This window comes from Pholis gunnellus (assembly GCF_910591455.1).
Source record: "Pholis gunnellus genome assembly, chromosome: 3".
Lineage (NCBI taxonomy): Eukaryota > Metazoa > Chordata > Actinopteri > Perciformes > Pholidae > Pholis > Pholis gunnellus.
The window spans coordinates 8,421,056-8,441,333 of record NC_136529.1 but is presented as its reverse complement, the minus strand read 5'-3'; the positions used below and the strand labels follow the sequence as shown (position 1 = coordinate 8,441,333).

The 20,278-nt window shown below is 41.7% G+C and overlaps 2 protein-coding genes across 4 annotated transcripts in view; one reads left to right on the top strand and one right to left on the bottom strand.

Moving 5' to 3' along the window:
* Window positions 1-2,187, top strand: part of slc12a5a (solute carrier family 12 member 5a) — a gene marked incomplete at both ends in the record, with an annotated part of 91,158 nt that extends 88,971 nt beyond the window's left edge. The window contains 3 exons of the mRNA XM_079186133.1: window positions 1-15; window positions 181-314; window positions 2,096-2,187. Coding sequence (XP_079042259.1) covers window positions 1-15; window positions 181-314; window positions 2,096-2,187 — 241 coding nt within the window. The remainder of the gene's footprint in view (window positions 16-180; window positions 315-2,095) is intronic.
* A 6,452-nt stretch (window positions 2,188-8,639) lies between these two features.
* On the bottom strand, window positions 8,640-18,516 carry ncoa5 (nuclear receptor coactivator 5). Of its 3 annotated transcripts, none has more exons than XM_079186700.1 (12): window positions 18,381-18,516; window positions 17,054-17,114; window positions 15,258-15,532; window positions 14,958-15,065; window positions 13,469-13,532; window positions 11,816-12,079; window positions 11,606-11,730; window positions 11,155-11,311; window positions 10,774-10,976; window positions 10,454-10,658; window positions 10,195-10,286; window positions 8,640-9,740 (listed from the first exon to the last, which is right to left on the bottom strand). In XM_079186700.1, the coding sequence occupies exons 3-12, from the start codon at window positions 15,424-15,426 to the stop codon at window positions 9,091-9,093; spliced, it is 2,037 nt and encodes a 678-aa protein (XP_079042826.1). In that variant the 5' UTR covers window positions 15,427-15,532; window positions 17,054-17,114; window positions 18,381-18,516; the 3' UTR covers window positions 8,640-9,090. The 3 variants fall into 3 exon arrangements, with proteins under 3 accessions (XP_079042826.1, XP_079042827.1, XP_079042828.1); XM_079186701.1 differs by having other exon boundaries at window positions 10,774-10,973; XM_079186702.1 differs by lacking the exons at window positions 14,958-15,065; window positions 15,258-15,532.
* Between the last annotated feature and the right edge of the window lie 1,762 nt (window positions 18,517-20,278).

Genomic DNA, 20,278 nt, shown 5'->3' with positions numbered 1-20,278 from the left:
CGAGTGGGAGAACCTGTAAGTATTTAAGTCCTCATGAACCTCATTCAGTTCATTTACATCCCATACTGACCAAGTTGGCCACGTGAGCAGATGTGTGAGCATCTTCCACCTCGACCAGCTTAGTGTCACTCTGCTCTGAAACAGTTTGACCTCGTTTTCTGTGGCCTTGTCTTCGCTCAGGAACCAGTCCAATGTGCGACGTATGCACACAGCGCTCCGGCTGAACGAAGTCATCATCAAAAAGTCCTCCGAGGCCAAGCTGGTCCTCCTCAACATGCCCGGGCCACCCAGGAACCGGACAGGTGACGAGAACTGTATCCTTCAGCGGGACAGAAGTAGGTTTACTGAGAGGAGTTCTTAACACCGGTATGTTAGAGACAGAATGCACTGCTCTCATTACACAAGTAGTAAGCTTCACTCTGTTGAGTCACTTGTATCCTGACTGTTGTTTCTGTCCCATTTTCATATTAGGTACGATTGATTTGTACCCCGCCGCTCAGCTTTGTGTTGTTTCATACCAGAGGACACTTGCTACTGTCATCTACGTGACATTTCTACCGTGTAGAAAAGCGCTACCCAATAACAAGATCCCAAGCCCATACAAGTCAACCTTTGCGTTACGCTTACAGTAGTTTATATTTTGGAGACAATATCAAACCTCTCAGCTGCCTTCGTTGAAAACGACCTGCCCCTTCAAAAACTACTCGCTGCGTTAAATAGCAGTCCACTGCCATGTTTATTTATCAATGGCACAGTTGTTCTTTTCACACCTGATGTGAACCGTAATCGAGAAAACCTTTTGAAGTGGGACCGGATTGACAAACCGTGCCTGGGTACGGTGCACGGTGTTCACGCCAATCAAGCAAACTAGACTTTGGGGTCAAGTGTACTCTGATCGGGGGGTCGCTGAAGCGAAAGCCTCCTAACTCTCAAATATCACGATCCAGATACCTCCGACACTGAGGAGGTATCTCCGGACAAAGCTGGAGGCTTAAGATGCAGCGGAATGTTTTTATCTGAAAGCCATCCTCAGGAAGGATGGTCTAACACAATACCCAGTCCACGCGCCATTGAATCACTGACCGACGTAAGTATGAGTGAAATAAACGGGTTCGTTAGTAAATTGACTTTCAGGTGGTGTGAAAAACTTTAAGTAGAGCTCTACAGATACAAAATCAGTTTAAGCCTCAAGGCACTTTCCTACTCCAGGAATAAAATTACATTTTGTATTTTGAGCAATAAACGGTAAGTTAATTGACTTGGCACTGTGATTTGTTATCAGAGAATATGTGCGAGATGGCAAGGAGGCAAATAACTAATTAGGATTCATAAGCAGACGCAGAAGATGAACCTTTTCAGTAACATTTGCAGGTAATATTTTAGTTTGATTCTTTTTAATTACTCTTTTAGCCCCTTGCATAGTTTTTTTTTGTCAGTTACAGTTGATTCTATAAAACTAATTATGAAATATTTTCCTGACTGTCCTCATTTTGTAGCAGTCTTTTAATCATTCGAATACCATGTCCTGTCAGTGGGTCAGAGTTTCTCTGGTTGTGTTAGCAATTTACCGCTGGGCTAATCAATATTTAATCATCTTCTACAGGTAAATGCAAACAGAACGTCTTAAAGCAATAGTTTGACGTTTTTCCCAACACGCTTTCTTGCCGACAGATGAGAAGATCAATACAACGCACATCTGTCCGATCAATAGAAGGCTACAGCCAGAGAGACTTGAGGAAGTGGCTAGAAGAGCTAGTTTTGGCACATTTACCTCCAGTAAAACCACAACTTTGGTTGTTAGTACGGATTAAACAAACAAGGTAGCTTTAATATTTTGTTACTTTTGGATAAAGAGTTTGTTTTCCAGTCATTGACAGTCTTAATGCTAAGCTAAGCTAACTGTCTCCTGGCTCTAACTTCAGTCATGACGTCTTCTCATCGAACTCTTAAGCAAGAAAGCGAATGAGTGTTTCGCCAAAACGCCAGACTATTGATTTAAGTCTTCGTTTTGTCGACCCAGTGTCAGTTCTTGCAGTTTATTTTTATGTTTATGTTTTACGTGCTTCTTCTAGTTTCTTTAACACTTCTCTCCAAGACATGGAGTTCCTCGAGGTCCTCACTGACGGTCTCAACCGGGTCCTCCTGGTCCGCGGAGGCGGCCGCGAGGTCATCACTATCTACTCCTGAAAGAGCAGCCCCCCCTCCCCCACTACCACCCCCCCCCCCCCCCCCCCCTCCCTTCCCTCGGCCCTGTTCCGGTGTCACCTTTTGCTCCCACTCTCATCGACGCTGCTTCGTTCTGTCGCTCTTACCGTTTATTTCTGTAAGATAGTCCTCTCACACCCGACCCGATAGCTCAGCTTCAGCACCTCTCCCTCAGCTCCATCCCCGGCCCGACCGATGAGCAGAGTCACGTGCTCAGCTACTACACCCTTCACTCCAGTCCAGTAAGCTACTATAACTATTGCCGGCTGTAGACTCATTTAGATGCTGCCTAGATTTGTTCCTAAAGACACTTCGTCGCTATAGTCTGTAACCTGCTGTAGTAACTGGCATTGAGTCTGCATGACTCGGTAAGGAGGAGGTGGTGGTGGTGGTGGGTGTGAGGTGTGAGCGCACATGCATGTTTGTGTCCGTCTTTGTTTAAATCTCTGCCGATTCTTATTGATGTTGGGTTTTTTTGGGGGGTTTTCCAAATACGAGTGTTGGCATAGCAGCGGTTTCTGCCAGCTGACATGAGCTGGGTGTAGGTGTCTGTTTAGCTCCCTCGTGGTGATCGGACACCTCCCACAGCGCACCAGCCTGTTGTCTTCGATGTGATTAATCTCTCAAGGCAAAAAGACTCTGCTACCCCACGGTCAGGACCACCAGCTGGAAGGAGAGTAGTCGCGAAGCATGAACTGTGAAATTCACATTGGTATTTAAAGAAGACTGAAAAGGCACGTGGATCAAAGCTGCAGCGCCATCTTTAACCCGATCACTCGTTAGCATGGCGTCCTTATAACTGTGTGTGTTTATACTCGTTCCGTTTACCGCCATCACTGTCTTTCTACCCGTCCTCCTTTCAACTCATTTCTTAGTGGCTGTTCATCCCCGTGGCCACTGTTAGTGCCAAAAAAAAAAGAAAGAAAAAAGAAATACAACAAGGCTAGCTTAGTTTGTAGAGATTGACACGTAATTAAAACTGTGAATTGTGCGTTTCCTACCAGAAGGCTGGTGTAACGGTGGGGAGACGGTACAAACACCCCGAGGAGATTATCATTGCCAGCACCCCTCGACCCTCGTGTGGATCGCTGTAAATAATGTACAAGCTCTGACGCGTTGTTCAGTATGAGTGTAGTATTTTTGTGACATACTAAAAAGCTTCTAGTGGAGAGAAAACGCTCCTTCGCTGAGAGGGACAGCTCAAAAACGCTGTTTTAAAAAATGTATGTATGTATCTATTTATTTATTTATTTATTGGATGGCATAGGCTCCTGTCACTATGGTAACTGTCATTGTAACCTCGACAAGCACCGCACCTGCACTGTCCGCCACTGTGCAACAAGTGAACTTTTAATGAATTCATTCAATTACACAAAAAAAATACTAAATGTTATTTTTTCATCTAGAGAACAAATGTGTATTTATGTTTATAGACCAGAGTTAAAACATATTGATGAAATAGTTGTATGTCATTTTGATTGTCACTCAAATATATATTGTTGTTTTTTTTGCCTAATTTAGATACATTAAATGTGCCATATCAAAGTATTTTTCAAAGAGAAATAGTGAACAAAAAATTCTATTGATTGGATTCAAGAGAACAAAGTGTGAAAAGTAAAAACGGAGGTGTCGACGTGAAACCCGTACGGTAATGACGCTGTAGTCTGAAAGTCGCCCTGTAGAGGATTAAAGCGCGGATGTTCAGACGCTCAGATTTGAAGTGTATCAGCTTTTAGCCAGGTGAGGTTCTGAACATCTTAACAATTGATTGTTTATCGGGTCAAGTCTGAATAAATAGAGAGGACGAAGGCTTCTGTAGCTAGGGAAGCCACGCTGTCCATAAGACTGAACTCTATGCAGTAGACTCTCCAGTGAGATTTTATATCCTCTAGATTGGCTGAGATTTGAGCCACACATGTCCTTGACTGAATGACTGGTGAGCAAATCATATTTAGGTTCAAAAAGTGCATCTTGGAAGGAATGTGCAATAGTTGAAATCCGGACTCATGTGATCATGTTATTTATTTTTTTACACATATATTTTGTATATGTAGATTTCGTAAGTCTTAAAAAAAAAAATCCAGAATCATCTCACTTTGACCAAGGACAGCTGTCACTTTACTTTATTTCAGTTTCTTTTCTTGAAGAAACCGTTTTTGGTCATTTGCACTTGTAGTAGAAATATGAATATAAATAAATACGTATATATAAACAGTATATACAATATAGGGGAGAAAAACAAATTAGTTTCTAGAAGTATTTACAAACAGTATTAAATGTTTTTAGTGTTGCCTGAATGTCGGACCATATGTTGTGAATGCTGCTAGTATCAATAGATTTATTTGTACTGTAAATAGAGATGACTAAAGCAACATTAAAGATCAAGTGAAAAAGGGTATAGACATACATATCAGTGGTACCTGTAAACATTTGGCCTGAGATCTCTGGACAGGGTTAGCTTTCTGTTTTATTAGAAAACTATTCTGAATACCTTGATGCAATATTACAACTGAGGGTCAATCCTCCACCTTTTTATTCTCTTTTAAAAAGAAATGCTCTCCTGATTATTACCATCTTTAATCCCATAAGTAAAGTGAACCAATTTTAATGGAACAGATTATTAATTTACTTCGAGAAATTTACAGGAATCACCAAAATATGTTAAAACGATGAATATATTTATCTTCTAAACGTTACTTCTTGCAAATTTTGAACACTACCTTTGACACCTGTGACACTTAAGAAGCAGCCACTCCTAGTTTTCAAAGATTTTAGGGTGCTGAGTCATGAAGATTTTCTTTAATATGCTTGCCACACTTAATTAACTCTGACAAAGGGGTCGTTTAACGCTCACGTACGTTTTTTTGACGAACACGGCTATTTGGGGATCGTCTCCACAACCTTGCCTGCATCAACTGAGCCTTTTAAATTGATTCGAAAGAAAAGATATCTGATGTTTATTGGAAATGAGTTTATTTATGGAATTATAAATGTTTTATAATTGCTGTTTGCATGGTACTATGTGGCAATATTTGTTTTCGTGGTTTCTATAGTGATGACTTCTATGTTTAAGGGCCAGAGTGGGGTAAAAGGTTGTCAAATGTTCTCATCCAGTTACACATTTTGAGAACTCTGGGAGTGTTTGCGACACGGCTAGACCTTGAAAACAAGTCTTTTGCAAAAAAATAAATAAAATAAAGTATGAGTTCACTATATTGTTACTTGTTATATTTCAACCTTGCTCAAATAGTCTTAATAGATTTTGAGTTAGCGAATGGATGGGCCTTAGAACTGGTCATTTCACCTTTGTAAATATATATCACTTAAGTCAGAGACACTGTAACCGACTAGTGTTGTCTTTTGTTGTACACTGTTCTATCACTGTGGACAAAGTCTTAGAGTTTTGTAAGATTATGTGCAATATTGTTCTCACATTGGTTCTTTTTCATTTGGTCACAGTTTCTTTCTTTTCTTTAAAACAACTGGAGGTGTCGCTTATTTCATCAGAATGTTTGTCACCAGATCTTACAGACAAAGATCGACAGTGTTCATCCCAAATGTGGCTGAGACAGCAAAGCACTTTACACTGAGGGGGGTTCTCTGTGACGGGATCAGTCTGCAGGAGTGGGGGCGTCGAACAAGAGCCAGCCTGCTCTGAACAGACTATCCCACAGGGATCTCTGGTGGCACACGAGTGTATTACAGCCAGCCGTGGAGGTCTGACAAGCTCAGGCTAAAAGATCAGATTAACTCCCACCGTCTTGCAGCAGTTATGAACTGCACTAATGCAGAAACCTACCTGCTGATTATGTTTACATCTTAGCGTTTCAGCATTTTCTTTGACATTTTAGCATGCATCACATTCTTTCCTTTCTCTTGCCAAAAAAAAAAAGAAAAAAAGAATATTATTAACTGTTAAATTTATAGCGCTTGTCACTCAATCTGTGAGGTGAGCCTTCCCAGAATCCCTCCTCCAACCCCCCCTTCCCACGCTCCTCCCCCCATCTGCCCGCAAATCCCTGGCCTCCCCCATCCCAGCCACTAAATCCACCCCAGCTCTGTATTTTAAATGTGATTGCAGTATAATTCAGAAAAATGATCAAAGAATATAAAACTCGCGCTTCCAATTCTGGCACTGGCTCTGTTTGGACGACACGAGACAGTCTACTTAGAAACCAGCACGCCCCCTCTCCCCACAGCTGATCCATGATTTAGATCAGAAACTTCGCCTGCACAACTGTAGCATGAGACAAACTTGCCGGTGATCATTACTCAGTCTCCGTCCTTAAATGGATATTAAGGGCTCTGAAACACATCTGTTACCGGGTTGAGGAGGCTGTCCTGTTAAGACACCTACAGAGAAAATACAAAACCGGCCCCAGATTATGGCAGAGAGGGCGCAAAAAAAAACAACCCCACAGTCTGCAGCTGAGATATGATCGCATCCTTCAGTATATTTTCACAGCGGCATCAGACAGACGTGCCTGATGTTGGAGGTGTCAGACAGTCGACCTCTCTGGGAGTTTAAGAGAAGAACTCAAGTGGCTGTCCATGCAGTGCAAGCAGAGCCAGGTCCCAGACATGTTGTGTATCTCAGTGCATGCATGCAATTACCCTGAACAAGGTGTATTGAAAATATATTGGGTGTTTGTGGTATAAAAGTATTTTTGTTTATATCAGTTAGAAACATTTTTCTTTCTAGTCGTACGACTTTTTTTGTTTTCCTCTTTCCTTAGGACTGGCCAATCATTGTATTCAAGATGAATATTATTATTATAGTAGGCTACGAGATTCTATTTTTTATGGTAGATTTGTTGACAAGGTCTTCTCATTGTGTCAAATATTATCTGCAGATAAACTGATTACCAAAGTATATATTTCAGTTAACTACATACATGATGGTGTGCAAATGTGTGCTCCAGTGAATTAGACGCAGACGAGTAAAAACTGTTTTCTTTCCTTCAAAAATAAATGTGAGTTTCCAGTTTTCAGTAAACAGATTGTTTCAATTGGATAAGACTATGAAAAGTGCCAAAGTAGTAGAGGAGGTGCCTGCCTGTCCAAAACTACATGTACCTACTTTTTTACTGAATAACTGGTTATATTTAGTGTGTATTGAAGTATAATAATTACAAATGTGGTAAAAAAAATAAAAATAAACTGGTGTGGTTTGTCGATATTCAGACAACCTTTAAAGAAAAAGTTCAACATTTTGGAGAATGCAGTTATTCGCTTACTCGGCGGGAGTTGGCACAAAGACCGAAAGCTGGGAAACAGTCGGCCTGTTCAACGATAAAGTCCACCAATCAGCATCTCTAACGCTCATTAATTAACATCTCGTCTCTGGTTTGTTTGGAGAAAAAAAACAAAGTGTAACTAGAATTGTTGAAGTCACTTCATTTTATCCTATTAGACATTTGTGTGAAATTGTCATAATTAGAATATGAATTCTTGAGTTATGGCCAAAAACATTTTGTGAGGTCACTATGACCTTTGACCCCCAAATTCTAATGAGTTCTGCCTTGAGTGTAAGTAGACATTTGTGCCAAATTTGAACACAATTCGTTCACAGCAATTTATCATTTTTACATAATGGACTTTTGTGTGACTTAAATAAGCGTGTTAGTTATTGAGCTTTAGATGTGCTGGTACACGATCGTATCTTTGGACAAAGCCAGGCTAGCTGTTTCCACCCATTTCCAGTCTTTGTGCTAAGCTAAGTTAGCCGGCTACCGGCGGTAGGTTTATATTTAACTGAAAGACGAGTGGCAACGTTATCGATCTTCTCATTCAACTCTTGGGAATAAACACATTCCCGACTTAATTGCTTTTGAAAAATAGAGTACTTCATTTAATGAGTTCTTCCCTCCAGAGTAATCCCGTCAGTGTCCAGGTTTGAGTCTAATTCACTGGAGTTGTGGGAAACATTTTGTATGAATGCCTGACAATGTAATGGATGTAGATATAGATGGTATATATACAGCATACACACAAAGACACACCTGTATCAAATTTCAGTAATATGAAAATGCTTTTTTCATTCCAAACTGTTCATTACTCTTCCTTGATACTGTACCTAGTCTTATGGTAAAGCCGTAGTGTGTTCCTTTAAGTTTTGTGGGAGTGTGTATGTGTGTACATGTGCACTTGTAACTGCTGGGGGCGGGGGTGGGAGGGGGCTACATGTAAATAAATCAAATACAGTTAGTGTGGAGGTGTTTTTTTTGTGTCAGTGTAAGTTAAATATTATAAAGTTTAAAAAAAGAACGTATTATTCTCTATTGTGTTTCATGGTACATTTAAAAAAAAAGAAGAAAAAGTAGTTTTATCTTACATTTCAAATGCTTATATCTATGGCTTCTGGCGATACCCGTTCCATTTTATAGATTTGTCAGCACAAAATGCAATAAACCAATACCATTTTATTACAGCAATTGTGTCTGGAGTTTTTAATCATGTCTTGTTTTGACAATGAAAATGTTACAAATTAAAAAGACACTATGTGCAAAACTATAAAACACAATCATGGTTGGAAAAGAACAAAGGAATCCATCATAAACCAAAACACACCGTACTTCACACATGCAACTTTACCTCATCTCACACGTAAGAAGAATGAAAGAATCATCATCTTCTGGATAGTAATCGAAAATACAGACTGTTAGTCTGGACAAGTCATCAAACCAAATTTAATAACCATTTAATCAACTGAACACAATACTTCGAATAAAAAAAAAAAAGAGAGAAAAAAAAAGATTAAAAGCTTTTACAAAACATCCAACCTACCTATATTACACAGCTGGTACATTCACTGCACAGGGAATTGATGTGGTGTCTACTTGTGTCACAGGGAGGGGGGAACTCACATTGGGAGAAGTTGTTACATCAGTAATGTCGGGGGTACATGGACATAGGCGGGACCTGGCCCATGCTGGGGGGGGGCTGCTGAGCGGCGGCGGGGCTCACCAGGTGGTTGAGAGACGGTCCGCTCTGAATGAGGGTGTCCAGCGCTTTCTGTACACTCGGGTTGTCAAAGTTGATACCTGAAGCCGACGAGGGGAGTCTTTGACCACCTGGTGTGACCGGCATGCGTCCCGGTGGGGCGCCATAACCCTGGGTTCCACCCGCAGGGGGGCCCGTCATGGTGGGGCGGGGCAGGTTCTGGGAAGGGGGTGGGCCAAGGGAGCCGTAGGCCTTCGTCTGGGAGATGGAGGGCGGGCCTCCTGCGCCTGCCGGGACGCCGCTGCCGCTGTTGAACAGGCTGAGGATCTTAGCTTGCAGCTCCTGCTGGTGGCTGGGGTTTGCCGAGGCGCTTGAAGCAGCCGATAGGCCGAGGTGGCTGGACTGTGGAGGCGTGAGAGTAGAGTGGGATAGGGCAGAGTGGGATAGGGCAGAGTGGGATAGAGTAGAGTGGGATAGGGCAGAGTGGGATAGAGTAGAGTGCGATAGAGTAGAGTGGGATGGAGGAGGCAGTCCTGCAGCGGAGGTTGAAACGTCATGGTGCACTGCTGCAGGAGCTGCACCGTGGACTCCAGCTGTGATGTGAAAGGTTCAGTTAGAATGTGCAGGTCTGCTCAACGGACAAAGCTCTTGTTTTGAAAAACAAGACTAAACTATCTCAGCACATTTTAAGGCAGTTAACAAAACACTCTGATCCACATTAAATACATTATTAATTGTTCCTCTTCTCCATAGTGGCAGAGATAAAAAATATATATATCCACAGTCTTCAGTCTGTATAAAAATACATTGTGACATTTAGCTGACGTTAATGAGGTTTCACCAATCAGAGAGAGAGTAAGTGGACTGTTTCTTTGCTGAGCTGCTTCAGAAAAGCCTTCTATGAGTTGCAGCTGAACTTTCTGCATTGATGTGTTTTTTCTCTCTTCGGGCCCAGTGAGAGGAGGATGAATGATGACAGTAGATTACTCTTTTCAATGCCATTGAACCAGTCCTTTAAAATGAGACTTTAACACATGTTCCTCCTACCTGTGAGAGGGTCTGCAGCGCTTCGTAGCAGTCGAGCTCTTTTGTCCTTCAGGTAGCCAATGAGACCATCCATTTCATCTGGGGTTACAAATCTACCCAGCAACCACGAAGGAGAAAACAAAAGAAATTAGAAGAAGTGAGACTTTTTATCACGAGTGAGATTCAAAGTTGGAAGCTGTAATTGAGGCATCACAGAAAACTAAATGTTAGATTCTCCATTGCTCATTGAAGACACAAAACAACATTTTAGACCGGATACCTGTTTTCAGACAGCAGCGTGATGGAGGTGAGCACAGAAATGGGGTGGCCCTCTCTGTCCGGCTCCCTGAGTAGCACGTCGTCCGCCATCTTGGCAGCCTTTCTGGCAATCTCCTCGCGTTCTTTTTCCCGGTTTTCAACTTTGTAGGTGTCATAATTGTGGGCAACCAGCATCATGGCATCCTGCATCGGCATGTTCCGATGCTCTACGTGTAACAAAAACAACAAGAGACATGTGAGAAACTGCACTCGTTGCTTTTGGAGGGAATAAAATTGACCCCAACGACCAAACAACAGGTGCCCGCTGTCGCCTTGCGTTACCTTGCGGTGTGCCGAACAAGATGTTGACGGTGCAGGACCGGTGGACCTGGTGCTGCTGGGTAATGATGATGGCAAAGGGAGTGCGGGCCCTGCCTACATCCTCGAGCGCCTGAGTTAGTGACACTTCTGTGTTGAGGAAGATCAGATCCACCACCATGCCCAAATCACGAATCTTCCGTCCGACCGTCTCGGCATACTCCCTACAGTTGTTTGTGAAGCAATAGTACACACACACAGACACACACAGAGACACACACACACACACACACACACACAGGAGCCATATGAAATAAAAACACGGCATGTACTGGTGGAACATTTACGATGACGTTTCTGGTTTTTCATTTTCGTTTCCGGGACAGAACAAGACAGTGGACATACTTCTGCGCCTTGTTGACGACTATCACAGAGCAGTCAACGGGGCGGTCGGTGTCGTAGCGCCGCTGCAGCTCCTCGTAGTACTGTCGATACAATTCATTGCGGCGGCGCTCTTCTGGTCGAGCACGATCATCTACTGCTGAAGTGAGGTTGGAGGGGGCTGGATAGGGAAATGTCAGTTAAAGTTTGAACACGGCTCTAAATCGTCTTTAAAGTAAAACAGCCTCAGTCTGATGCTACTCTGACATCATTTCGTATTACTTAATATTATAAATACTGCAGTTGCGAAAAGACGTGTTAAGACATCTTAACGAAGCTAGTAAAATTCCATACAAAATCAGGAAAATCCAACCTATCACAAATAAACACAATCTTATTCTACGGTGGTTACGTACGCAAATCAACTAAGAGTACTTAAACAAGACATTAGATATATATACTGGAGTACACATACCCTCTGGGTCCCGGCGTCCGTTCCAGGGATCTCTGTAAGGGTCCCTGTAGGGCTCATCCTTCCTCCGGTAATAGTCTTCTGCACCGCTGCCACTACGGTAGAACCGGTCATAGTCGTCTCTGCTGCTGCATGGAAACATTTCAGGTTCAGACAAAAAGAAAAATGCAACAACTAAATGCTGAACTTCCGACTTATGAGCAGAGTGGTCACCTGAATGCAGGCTCCCTGGGGTCTTTGTCTCTGGTCTCTGTGCTCCGGTACCGGTAGTCGTGGTCACGAGAGTGGCCAGCCGGCCTCGACTCTCTAGCAGAGTCCCTCCCGTCCCGGCTCTCCCGAGGCTCACGCCCGTCCCGGCTCTCCCGAGGCTCGCGTCCGTCCCGGCTCTCCCGAGGCTCGCGCACATAAGCGGGTGAGCGTGAGCGAGGCCGGGGCTCTTTGCTGTCCGCGTAGCTGCCATACGTGGTGGTGGTGGCCCTGAGAGAAAAGGTATCAGTTAGTGCAAGGACAGTTAGAGTTTAGTCTGCCTATGAAACACTAGAAACTTCTGTCCATGACTCGTAAAGGGGACCGAGCACACATTCAATCCAGGAGGTGGTTTCCGAGACGCGTCGACGGAGAGGTTTTGAAAATGTCCAGTGATCCGTGTTCGCAACACAATCGATTTTTCGACCATTTGAGGTTCTCCCGACCATGAACCCAGCTCTTCAAATACACGCGTACCACGGCTATTTAACCTTTTTGAAATGGCCGGTGTATTTTGCGCATTTAGCATTTGCATGTGATGATTTGCGTTTTGTTCTTCGGTAAGCCACATTCCCACGCTGCAGGTCTCGGGTTATAAAAACAGAACAGTTGGGTTTTTTGTAATTCAATACATTTATTAGAAGGAAAATATTCAGAATTGCTTAGAAAATTTTCTACACATCAAAAATATTTTTAAACAAACTGTAGAAAAGGAAAACTTGACTTTTTGACTAAAGTTCCTAAAAACGCAAAGTGACCGAGGCGTATCCAGGAGGCAGTGGGAAGAGCCCGTTGAACCCTTCGGGTTTAGAAATGGAGGTCACCTTTAGGGTTAGATAGGCAGGGCCTATTGATCCTAAACCCTCAATTTGTCTTCACTTCTTCCAACATTTATAGGAGAGTTAAAATAACTTCGATGACGCTCAACTCAAAAGTGAGGAACGAAAGAAGGTCTCAAATTAAAAGAAAAATGCAACAAACCAATAAATTCCTTTCACCACATTTTCCTTGCGAGTTCTGTGCATCACAACAGTTTATGTCGTCAATATGCAACGTGATCATATTAGAATAAGCATATTACACATCGTTTGCCCTGGTCTGGGATCTTATGGGTGTGAATGCCCGACCCCATCCCCAAACCTGCCTGAAATATACTTCAATGTTTTGTGCCCGTTGTGGACGTTATGTCAGTTCCTCAGATTAAATACAGTTTTCCTTCACAAAACTAATTAGTTAAAGGTCATGTTGTGGGACATGAACCTGCTAAACAGATATGAGGCCGGGTGGGACTAGCACTACGTTTCATTCAGCTGGAACGTTGCACAATCTTCCTATAAAAGGTGAACTGTAGTGCAAAGTCACACTATGAACACGAGCATTCGAGACAAAGACACTTGCAATTGCATTCCTATGACTATTCTCTTTATTTCAACATATCTGGAAATTGTAATTTAGGGTGAAATATTTGTCCCATGAACCATCACAAACCCATCTTCATTGGGCGGACTTCACCACTGGTGGGAATGACAGTTGAGGAAAATGTTATACGCTTTGGTTTTTTTGTTTACCGTCACCTCAGAGGTGATTGTAGTTCTTCACACCAATTCCGCGTTACTTTACCTTCGTGGAGGGCTCTGCTGGGATTGAGGTTTAGCTTGCCGTCGCTCCACTGCCATATTTACATCTGAAAATAAATCAATCCAAACGTTGAACATAACAGTGACATGTTAATCAGTTGCTTTTCACGCAGAACGGAGTGGCCGCGTCAATACGTCCACGATCCAAATGAAATTGAGCTTGAAAATCCAAACTGGACGAGAGTCAAAATGCGTCAAATCGAGTTTCCAAATCTGTTGGAGTTCTTTTGTGCGCTTAAAATCTTGACCGTGTAAATTAGATTTTTTTCAACTTGAAATTTTGAAATAACCAAAGAGGCAAGTGCTCGACTTGAGTGACATTAAAATCTATGTTGTAGAAAATTGCCAGAATTTAATAATGCATTTGTTTATTTGCTTTGTATGCCAATAATGTAACATGTCCACACAAAGAAAGATTGGAGGTAGAAAACTCTGCATGGCTAAATATATTTTATGTATTTTTTTAAATGTTGAGTTGTAGATCAAATCAAACTACGGGTGCTCCGATCAATAGCCACAGATCTGCCAATATTAATTCTGACCACTTCAATATGGAAGCCGGTCAGATGACGCAAAACTTGCGGGACAATTAATTTACACGCGACTAAAATGGCTTCACCAGAGTTGTTTGTTGCTACTTGAAGCCCCTTTGCAACACCTCACTGTTCTGTAGAAAATCTTCTGCTTTGTTGCCGCTGCCGGCAACAGAACCGCATCGACATCTGTGTATAAAAAGGCCTGCCGACATAAAAAGGGACGACACACACGGGACGCTTTAGTGCTACAAGCCGAGCTGGCATGCTGTCTAAAATCCCAAATGGGCCATTAAGAGGCGTCTTTACAGCAGTATTACAGGATCTCTGTATAAAAAGAGGCTTAGTGTGCACACGTATGATAAATCTCTTCATTTTAATACACAATGTGGTTAAGAATGGTTGAATAAATCATGTAACAATAAATAGAAGGCTTCAAATAAAGCCGGTGATCGGTATCGGCAGCTACTGCTTCCACAGTGGGCCCCAGAAGTCCTGATCGGAGCACCCTCACATAGAACCAACACTGAGGTTAGTTGTGGGAAAGAATAGGGCTCAACTTTTATCATCGGTGTTACGGGCATTATGTTTACTGGATGCAACAAATCGCATCACTACAATGGCGTTAAAAAGGAAAATCCTTTTTAGCCGATCAATATACTCTTATCTTACATATAAAACCGTTTAATACAGAAATAAATCTGGAAGTGTAAACATTAATTGCGACTTTGCTGGCATTTTATATTCACCAAATCCACAGAAGTCACGATTCTCTTCAGGATAAACACTTTAAAATCACCATGCCCAATCATTGAAGGTTTTCACACACACAAAAACAACGACTTGGTCTTTCATTAACTTCTTTTGTTGCTCTCTGTACACCAACATAAAGCGGTCCTCTGTAGCCAGACAATCACACCCACTGCAGTTAAGGCTTACCTATTTTATAACCTTTATATATGCGACCCTTTTGGGCAGACTTTGCAGCTTCCGCTTCCTCAACACGTTCAAATTGTACAAATCCGAACCCACGAAACAGGGACACGCCTGGAAGAGGGACATTTAAAAGTGGTACAGATCATTGTGAATACCTACCCACTTTAAAAAGTTAGCAGTAAGGACATCCTTTGGAATTTGACATGCTTGCATTTCATGAAAAAACACGACGCTTGATGCTACGAGACATGAGTAAAAGTATGTCATGAATTAGATTTATTGCTTGTATGGTGTTTTACTGACCGATTATCTTCCCATAAGGGCTGAACAGCTCTTCCAAATCCTTCTTCTCCATGTCGGAGGTCGGCAAATTCCCCACAAAAATCCGTCTCTCCAAATCTCTAGGGTCACTACTGCTGCAGGAGCGTGAAAACTGCCCTGGTGACGGGCTGTGGCTTCTTCGGCGAGACATGACTTGATTGAAAAGGGTTTACTTCTTTCTTTCTTCGTGCGTCTCAAATGCTTGAAAAGGTTTGGTTTGTTCGCTAATCCGCGTCTTTAAATTGCCGTCCAAAATCCTGAAACATGTCAGTGAGTTAAGAGAAGAGATAAAAATTCTTGGGGAGGGATGAAAAGTTTCAGCAGTGCAAAAGTTGCAAATCAAAAAAAATCATCACATCAGACAATGGAAATGCTGTGGCAGAGAAATGTTTTGAAACAAAATCGTGCCGGTTAAATCGCAAATTCCTCCAAAACCTTAAAAACGTTATGAATGGGTGCAACATTTCTTTGGTCCATGCACAGCAGGACATTATTAGATGTAACGCTTCACTGGACCTTTACGTACGAGAGAGCTCGCCTTGAATTACGGCACAACAGCGGCATTAATGGCGAGCATAGCAACACAAACAAATGTGAATCCGCCGTGCAGAGTCAGTGACGCAATGGACTGGCGATTTGCAAGAACGCGAACGCTTTGTCTAACCTTTCACAGTTTTACTTCACTCATTGTGACTCGTTTCATGTCGTCCGGCAAATGAGTCGTTCCTACACCTGGTCTGATAAATGTGCACGTTTTCTCCCGCCTTCTCTGGGCTCCCGGACTGAAATAATGGCGTGAAAACAGAGCGTAAAAGATGCTTTCTGGCACAAATGGCACAGATACCCACAGAGTGTCAACTGTACAGTGTGATGAACTCTGCCTCCGCTACTTTAAAATAGACTCGGCAATAAATTGTTACGCCGATTTAAATCACAATAAATAGGCTTTGTTGGTTGCGTTTGATAACAACATCGCCGGCAGTGAGTGCCAACACCAGATTCACTTCTGGTGTGAACGAGCTTTGGCTCCACGCGGCGTTTGGCCTCGCTGTGTTTGCGTTGTTTTGGCACCGTGTCCACCATTTTCATAGCTTCCTCTGGATGCGTGTTGCCGATCTGGCACCCGGTCGCTACGTTTTTTTTTAGAGAGGCTGACGGCCAGAAATGTGCCGAACACAACGAAATGAAAAGAGAAGAGAAATGCAGGCGGCGGGCGGGGGTCTCTGCACATACAGACACCGCCACACTCTTCGTCATAAGTGATGACTGAGAGGGATCATTTTCGTGCGAGTCTATACATTACGTTTTAGGAAAAATCATTCTGCCTTTAAGTTTGGGGCAACATTGCTCATCCCAACGTTGCCCCGTTGGGTCTGTAACGTTTCACTAATTAGCAGTGCAGACAACTGCTCGAACAGCGTTTCCGACAAATGGAAATACAGCTTTTGTTCAAATTATCCTCTTCTCTTGAATTGGTACAAACATCTTGAGGAAAATCGCATTGATGAAATGAAATCGTGGACTTACGATCATCTCGAAAATGCCAAAGTACAAATGTTGGTTTTTTTCTTCTTCAATGAAACAAATGATTTTAAATGTCTTCAAGGTCAGTTTATATCTTTAAGTGGCCAACAAGCCAGAAAATGATTTACATTTATCCAACATACATACACACATTACAAAACTGTTATAAGAAAGTAAAAGCATTTGTGTTACATTACATTCATGGTTGGAGATAATTTGCAGAATGTTTTTTAAGGGAGCAACCCTTTACATACCTTAATTTGAACCTTGATGCCCCGGATTCTGTGTCCACATAATTTATAAAACCCCAAGCGTCTGAAAGGGAGAAAGAAGTCTTAACAACGTAACACAGATTAGGAAATAAATCACCTGAAATGCTCCAATCAGAAACAGAAACTGTTTATTGTTAAGTATGTTACACATGCAAGGAACTTGGCTTGATGATGGGTGCGTGACAATAAACATAACAAATAGTAAAAGACAATTTAAAACTAGAACATCTGAAGATTTACAATAAAATATGACAAACAAACAAAGGAGTATGTTAAACCAAGTATGTTATTAAAGTGTCAATAGTGTATCGAGACGTTGGTAGTAGCTTGATACTACATCGACTGACTGTCTGATAGGAGGAGAGTGATCGAGTCATTGTTCATTTAAAGTCATGAATAATGTCAGAAACTTTTTGGACAACCTTAAATTAATTTTATTTTCAAATAATAAAAAAATAACAAGAACTACCATTCATGAACACATAAATTCTAAATGTACGCATGGATATAATTTAAAAAGTGTAACGTTATTGTATAATGGTCTAAATTAAACCCAGCATTGCTAATTAATCCATCAAACTAGTTACTAACGTGTATAACTTTGTATTCCTGGATACTTGTGACACGACCTCGAGCAATAGTATCACAACACTATCTGTAAGCAGCCCAAAACACAACTGTTAAGTATTCTCATCACGTGCCCACTCCGGTCAAATCATAGCAATCATATGCGGTCATCAGTTCGTATTTTCGGCCACTGCGGTGAATGTCGTTCATGTAAGTCTCAGCTGGTTTGAGTAAGAGGGGACATCTCTAAACATCTCTGCCGAAACTGTAACCTTAATTCTTGATATCTGTCAATCTAAATAGTTTTACCGACGCGTTTAATGGGCGGCACTTTGTCACATTTGAAAGAGTATGTTTCCTCTGACATATGCTCACTGTGTGGTGGTTAAGTCTTAACTGAGCGGGTCCCCACGAGGGGATGCTGTTCTCTGCGGCACCGGTTGGTGAGAAAAGATCCAATAAGAGCAGCTAGCTGGGTGGTTTTATTTTGTGAAACCAGATTAACATCGCTTCATTTTTACACCGCCACAGCTTGGTGTGTTAACAGTGGATGTGGTTACGTTGCATCTACACGCAGCCCTGTCAGCGTTGGCTGTTGGCTAGCTACTTAGCGTTAGCATAGCTATCTGGTATCGTAAAAGCAAACGGGTAGCGTTGTATTTACATGGCCGACTACACGGAGGTAAACTATATCACTGCACGTGTCGCTGTGTTGCAGACAGCAGAGCAACTCTTTGCCTACCTTCAGTGTGAATCTCTGTTTACAGACTATCAAGGCTTCTCACAGGTCCCTAGCAATTTCGCTAGCTTCTCACAAAACCGCTCTTCCTTCTTCTTCGTCTTCTTCTTTACGGTAGCTGCCTCTTCTTCTTCTGCGGCCACGGCTATCATTGTACATTGAATTTCCCCCTACTGGTTACTTGTAAAATAGACCGGGTCCGTGTACGTTTTGATTTGTTTGTTTTATCGTTTAATCGAAAAAACAAGACGGGTTTCTGTCTTTTGTTGTCTGAATCAAAAAACGAGAATACGAGAGAACCAAATTAAAATAACGAGCTGATTTGGTTTTTTGCAAATCTCTCATTTGTTTTTTGTTTTTTTTAAGAGAGACGCAAAGCACGACAGGTATTACGGAAGTAAGAACACGTCTAAGTCAAGGCAATACAAGGAGCGAATGCAAGAAAAGTGTTTGTCTATGACGCAAGAAGCACATACCAGAGTAACAATAGAGGGAAAATAAATAAATATAAATAGATAAATGTGGGCTGATGGGAGTGTGTTAGCAACATACTACGTGACTACATGCGCTTTAATATTCATTTATGTACACAGCAACAATCAAGTGTTCGATGAATCGGTGCATTGTTTGATGCAATACAGTTCGTAAGTTTAATCAAAGTCATTTTTGTGTTCACACAGTTGTTGCTGTTTGCACTGATATTTTTCCACCGTGTTGTGCTGTTTGAGTGAAGGCAGAGCATAGACTGAAGTATGTATAAATGTGTTTACCACTTCTACCAGTAGATGGCAGTATAAGTGTATTTACGCCAAATGATTTAGTTGTATTTACCTGTGTCTTTGTTAATTATCAATGTTATTAATACAGATCTATTTAATGCAGGTTATTTAATCTGATATTTGAAGTTTAGGGTTCATTTGCAACCTAGTTTTACACATTATGTATTTACTTGTTATTTTCATGGCATGGAAGAGTGAGCATGTGTAGTTCATGAAGCAATAAATGACAATTGAAAAATGTTTGGTTCATTTTTGATAAACATGAAGCGTAATTTACCTGTCCTCCACTCTGGACGACACATTCAGGGAGTATGTATATAGTATATGACTTTCATATAATGTTTTACAGAATTCTTTATTAATAAATTATTAAATATTATTCTGGTTGACTGACAGGCTTTTATTGATGGCTTATGAGAAATTGTGAAACTCAAGACTGTTTATTAATGACTACTAACATTTGCAGACATGATGATTTATTGCAATTATATTGAGAAACTTGAGCATTTTTATCCAATAAATGATTTGTATCAACTCATTTATCAGAAAGTAAATAAATGTATCTGCTGGCAAACTAAAGTAAAAAATATAAAGAAACTGACTTTGATCTCAAATATGAACCTGTCTGTTTTATGTGAACTCTTGTGGACACAAACAACTGATCGGTCTCCATCTCCTATAGAGTACAGGTCCTCTTTCTAGAACGTTCCAGAAGGCACGACAGGGTTGGTTTTAAGTAGAAGCAAATTATTAGGCGTTAAAGGTTCCACATCATTCAAGTCATTTGTTATTGTCGTGATGGGTCTATCATTCATTATAGCTTCCACCTCACAGGCTGTTTGCAAGGCCTCATCATCCAGAACTTGTTCTTTTACCACAGAGCACAGAATTGTCTTTAGTGACTTAATTAGTCTCTCCCATATGCCTCCGTGGTGAGCACCTGCTGCCGGGTTGAATATCCACTCTATTCCTTCTTGGAGTAAATCTCTTTGGATTTCGTCATGATTTAGTTCTTTTAATGAGCGTTCCAGCTCCTGTTGTGCACCAACACAATTTGTACCTTGATCTGATCTGACGTTTTTTACGGTACCGGTGCGACATAGAAATCTGCGAATTGCATTG

Coding starts and splice junctions, on each gene's coding strand:
- ncoa5 (XM_079186700.1), bottom strand. CDS start 15,426: ATGTCTCGCCGAAGAAGCCACAGCCCGTCACCAGGGCAGTTTTCACGC. Junction 13,533..14,957: donor ATATAAAGGTTATAAAATAG/GTAAGCCTTAAC, acceptor ATTTATTTTCAG/ATGTAAATATGGCAGTGGAG. Junction 10,287..10,453: donor ACGCTGCTGTCTGAAAACAG/GTATCCGGTCTA, acceptor GTTGCTGGGTAG/ATTTGTAACCCCAGATGAAA.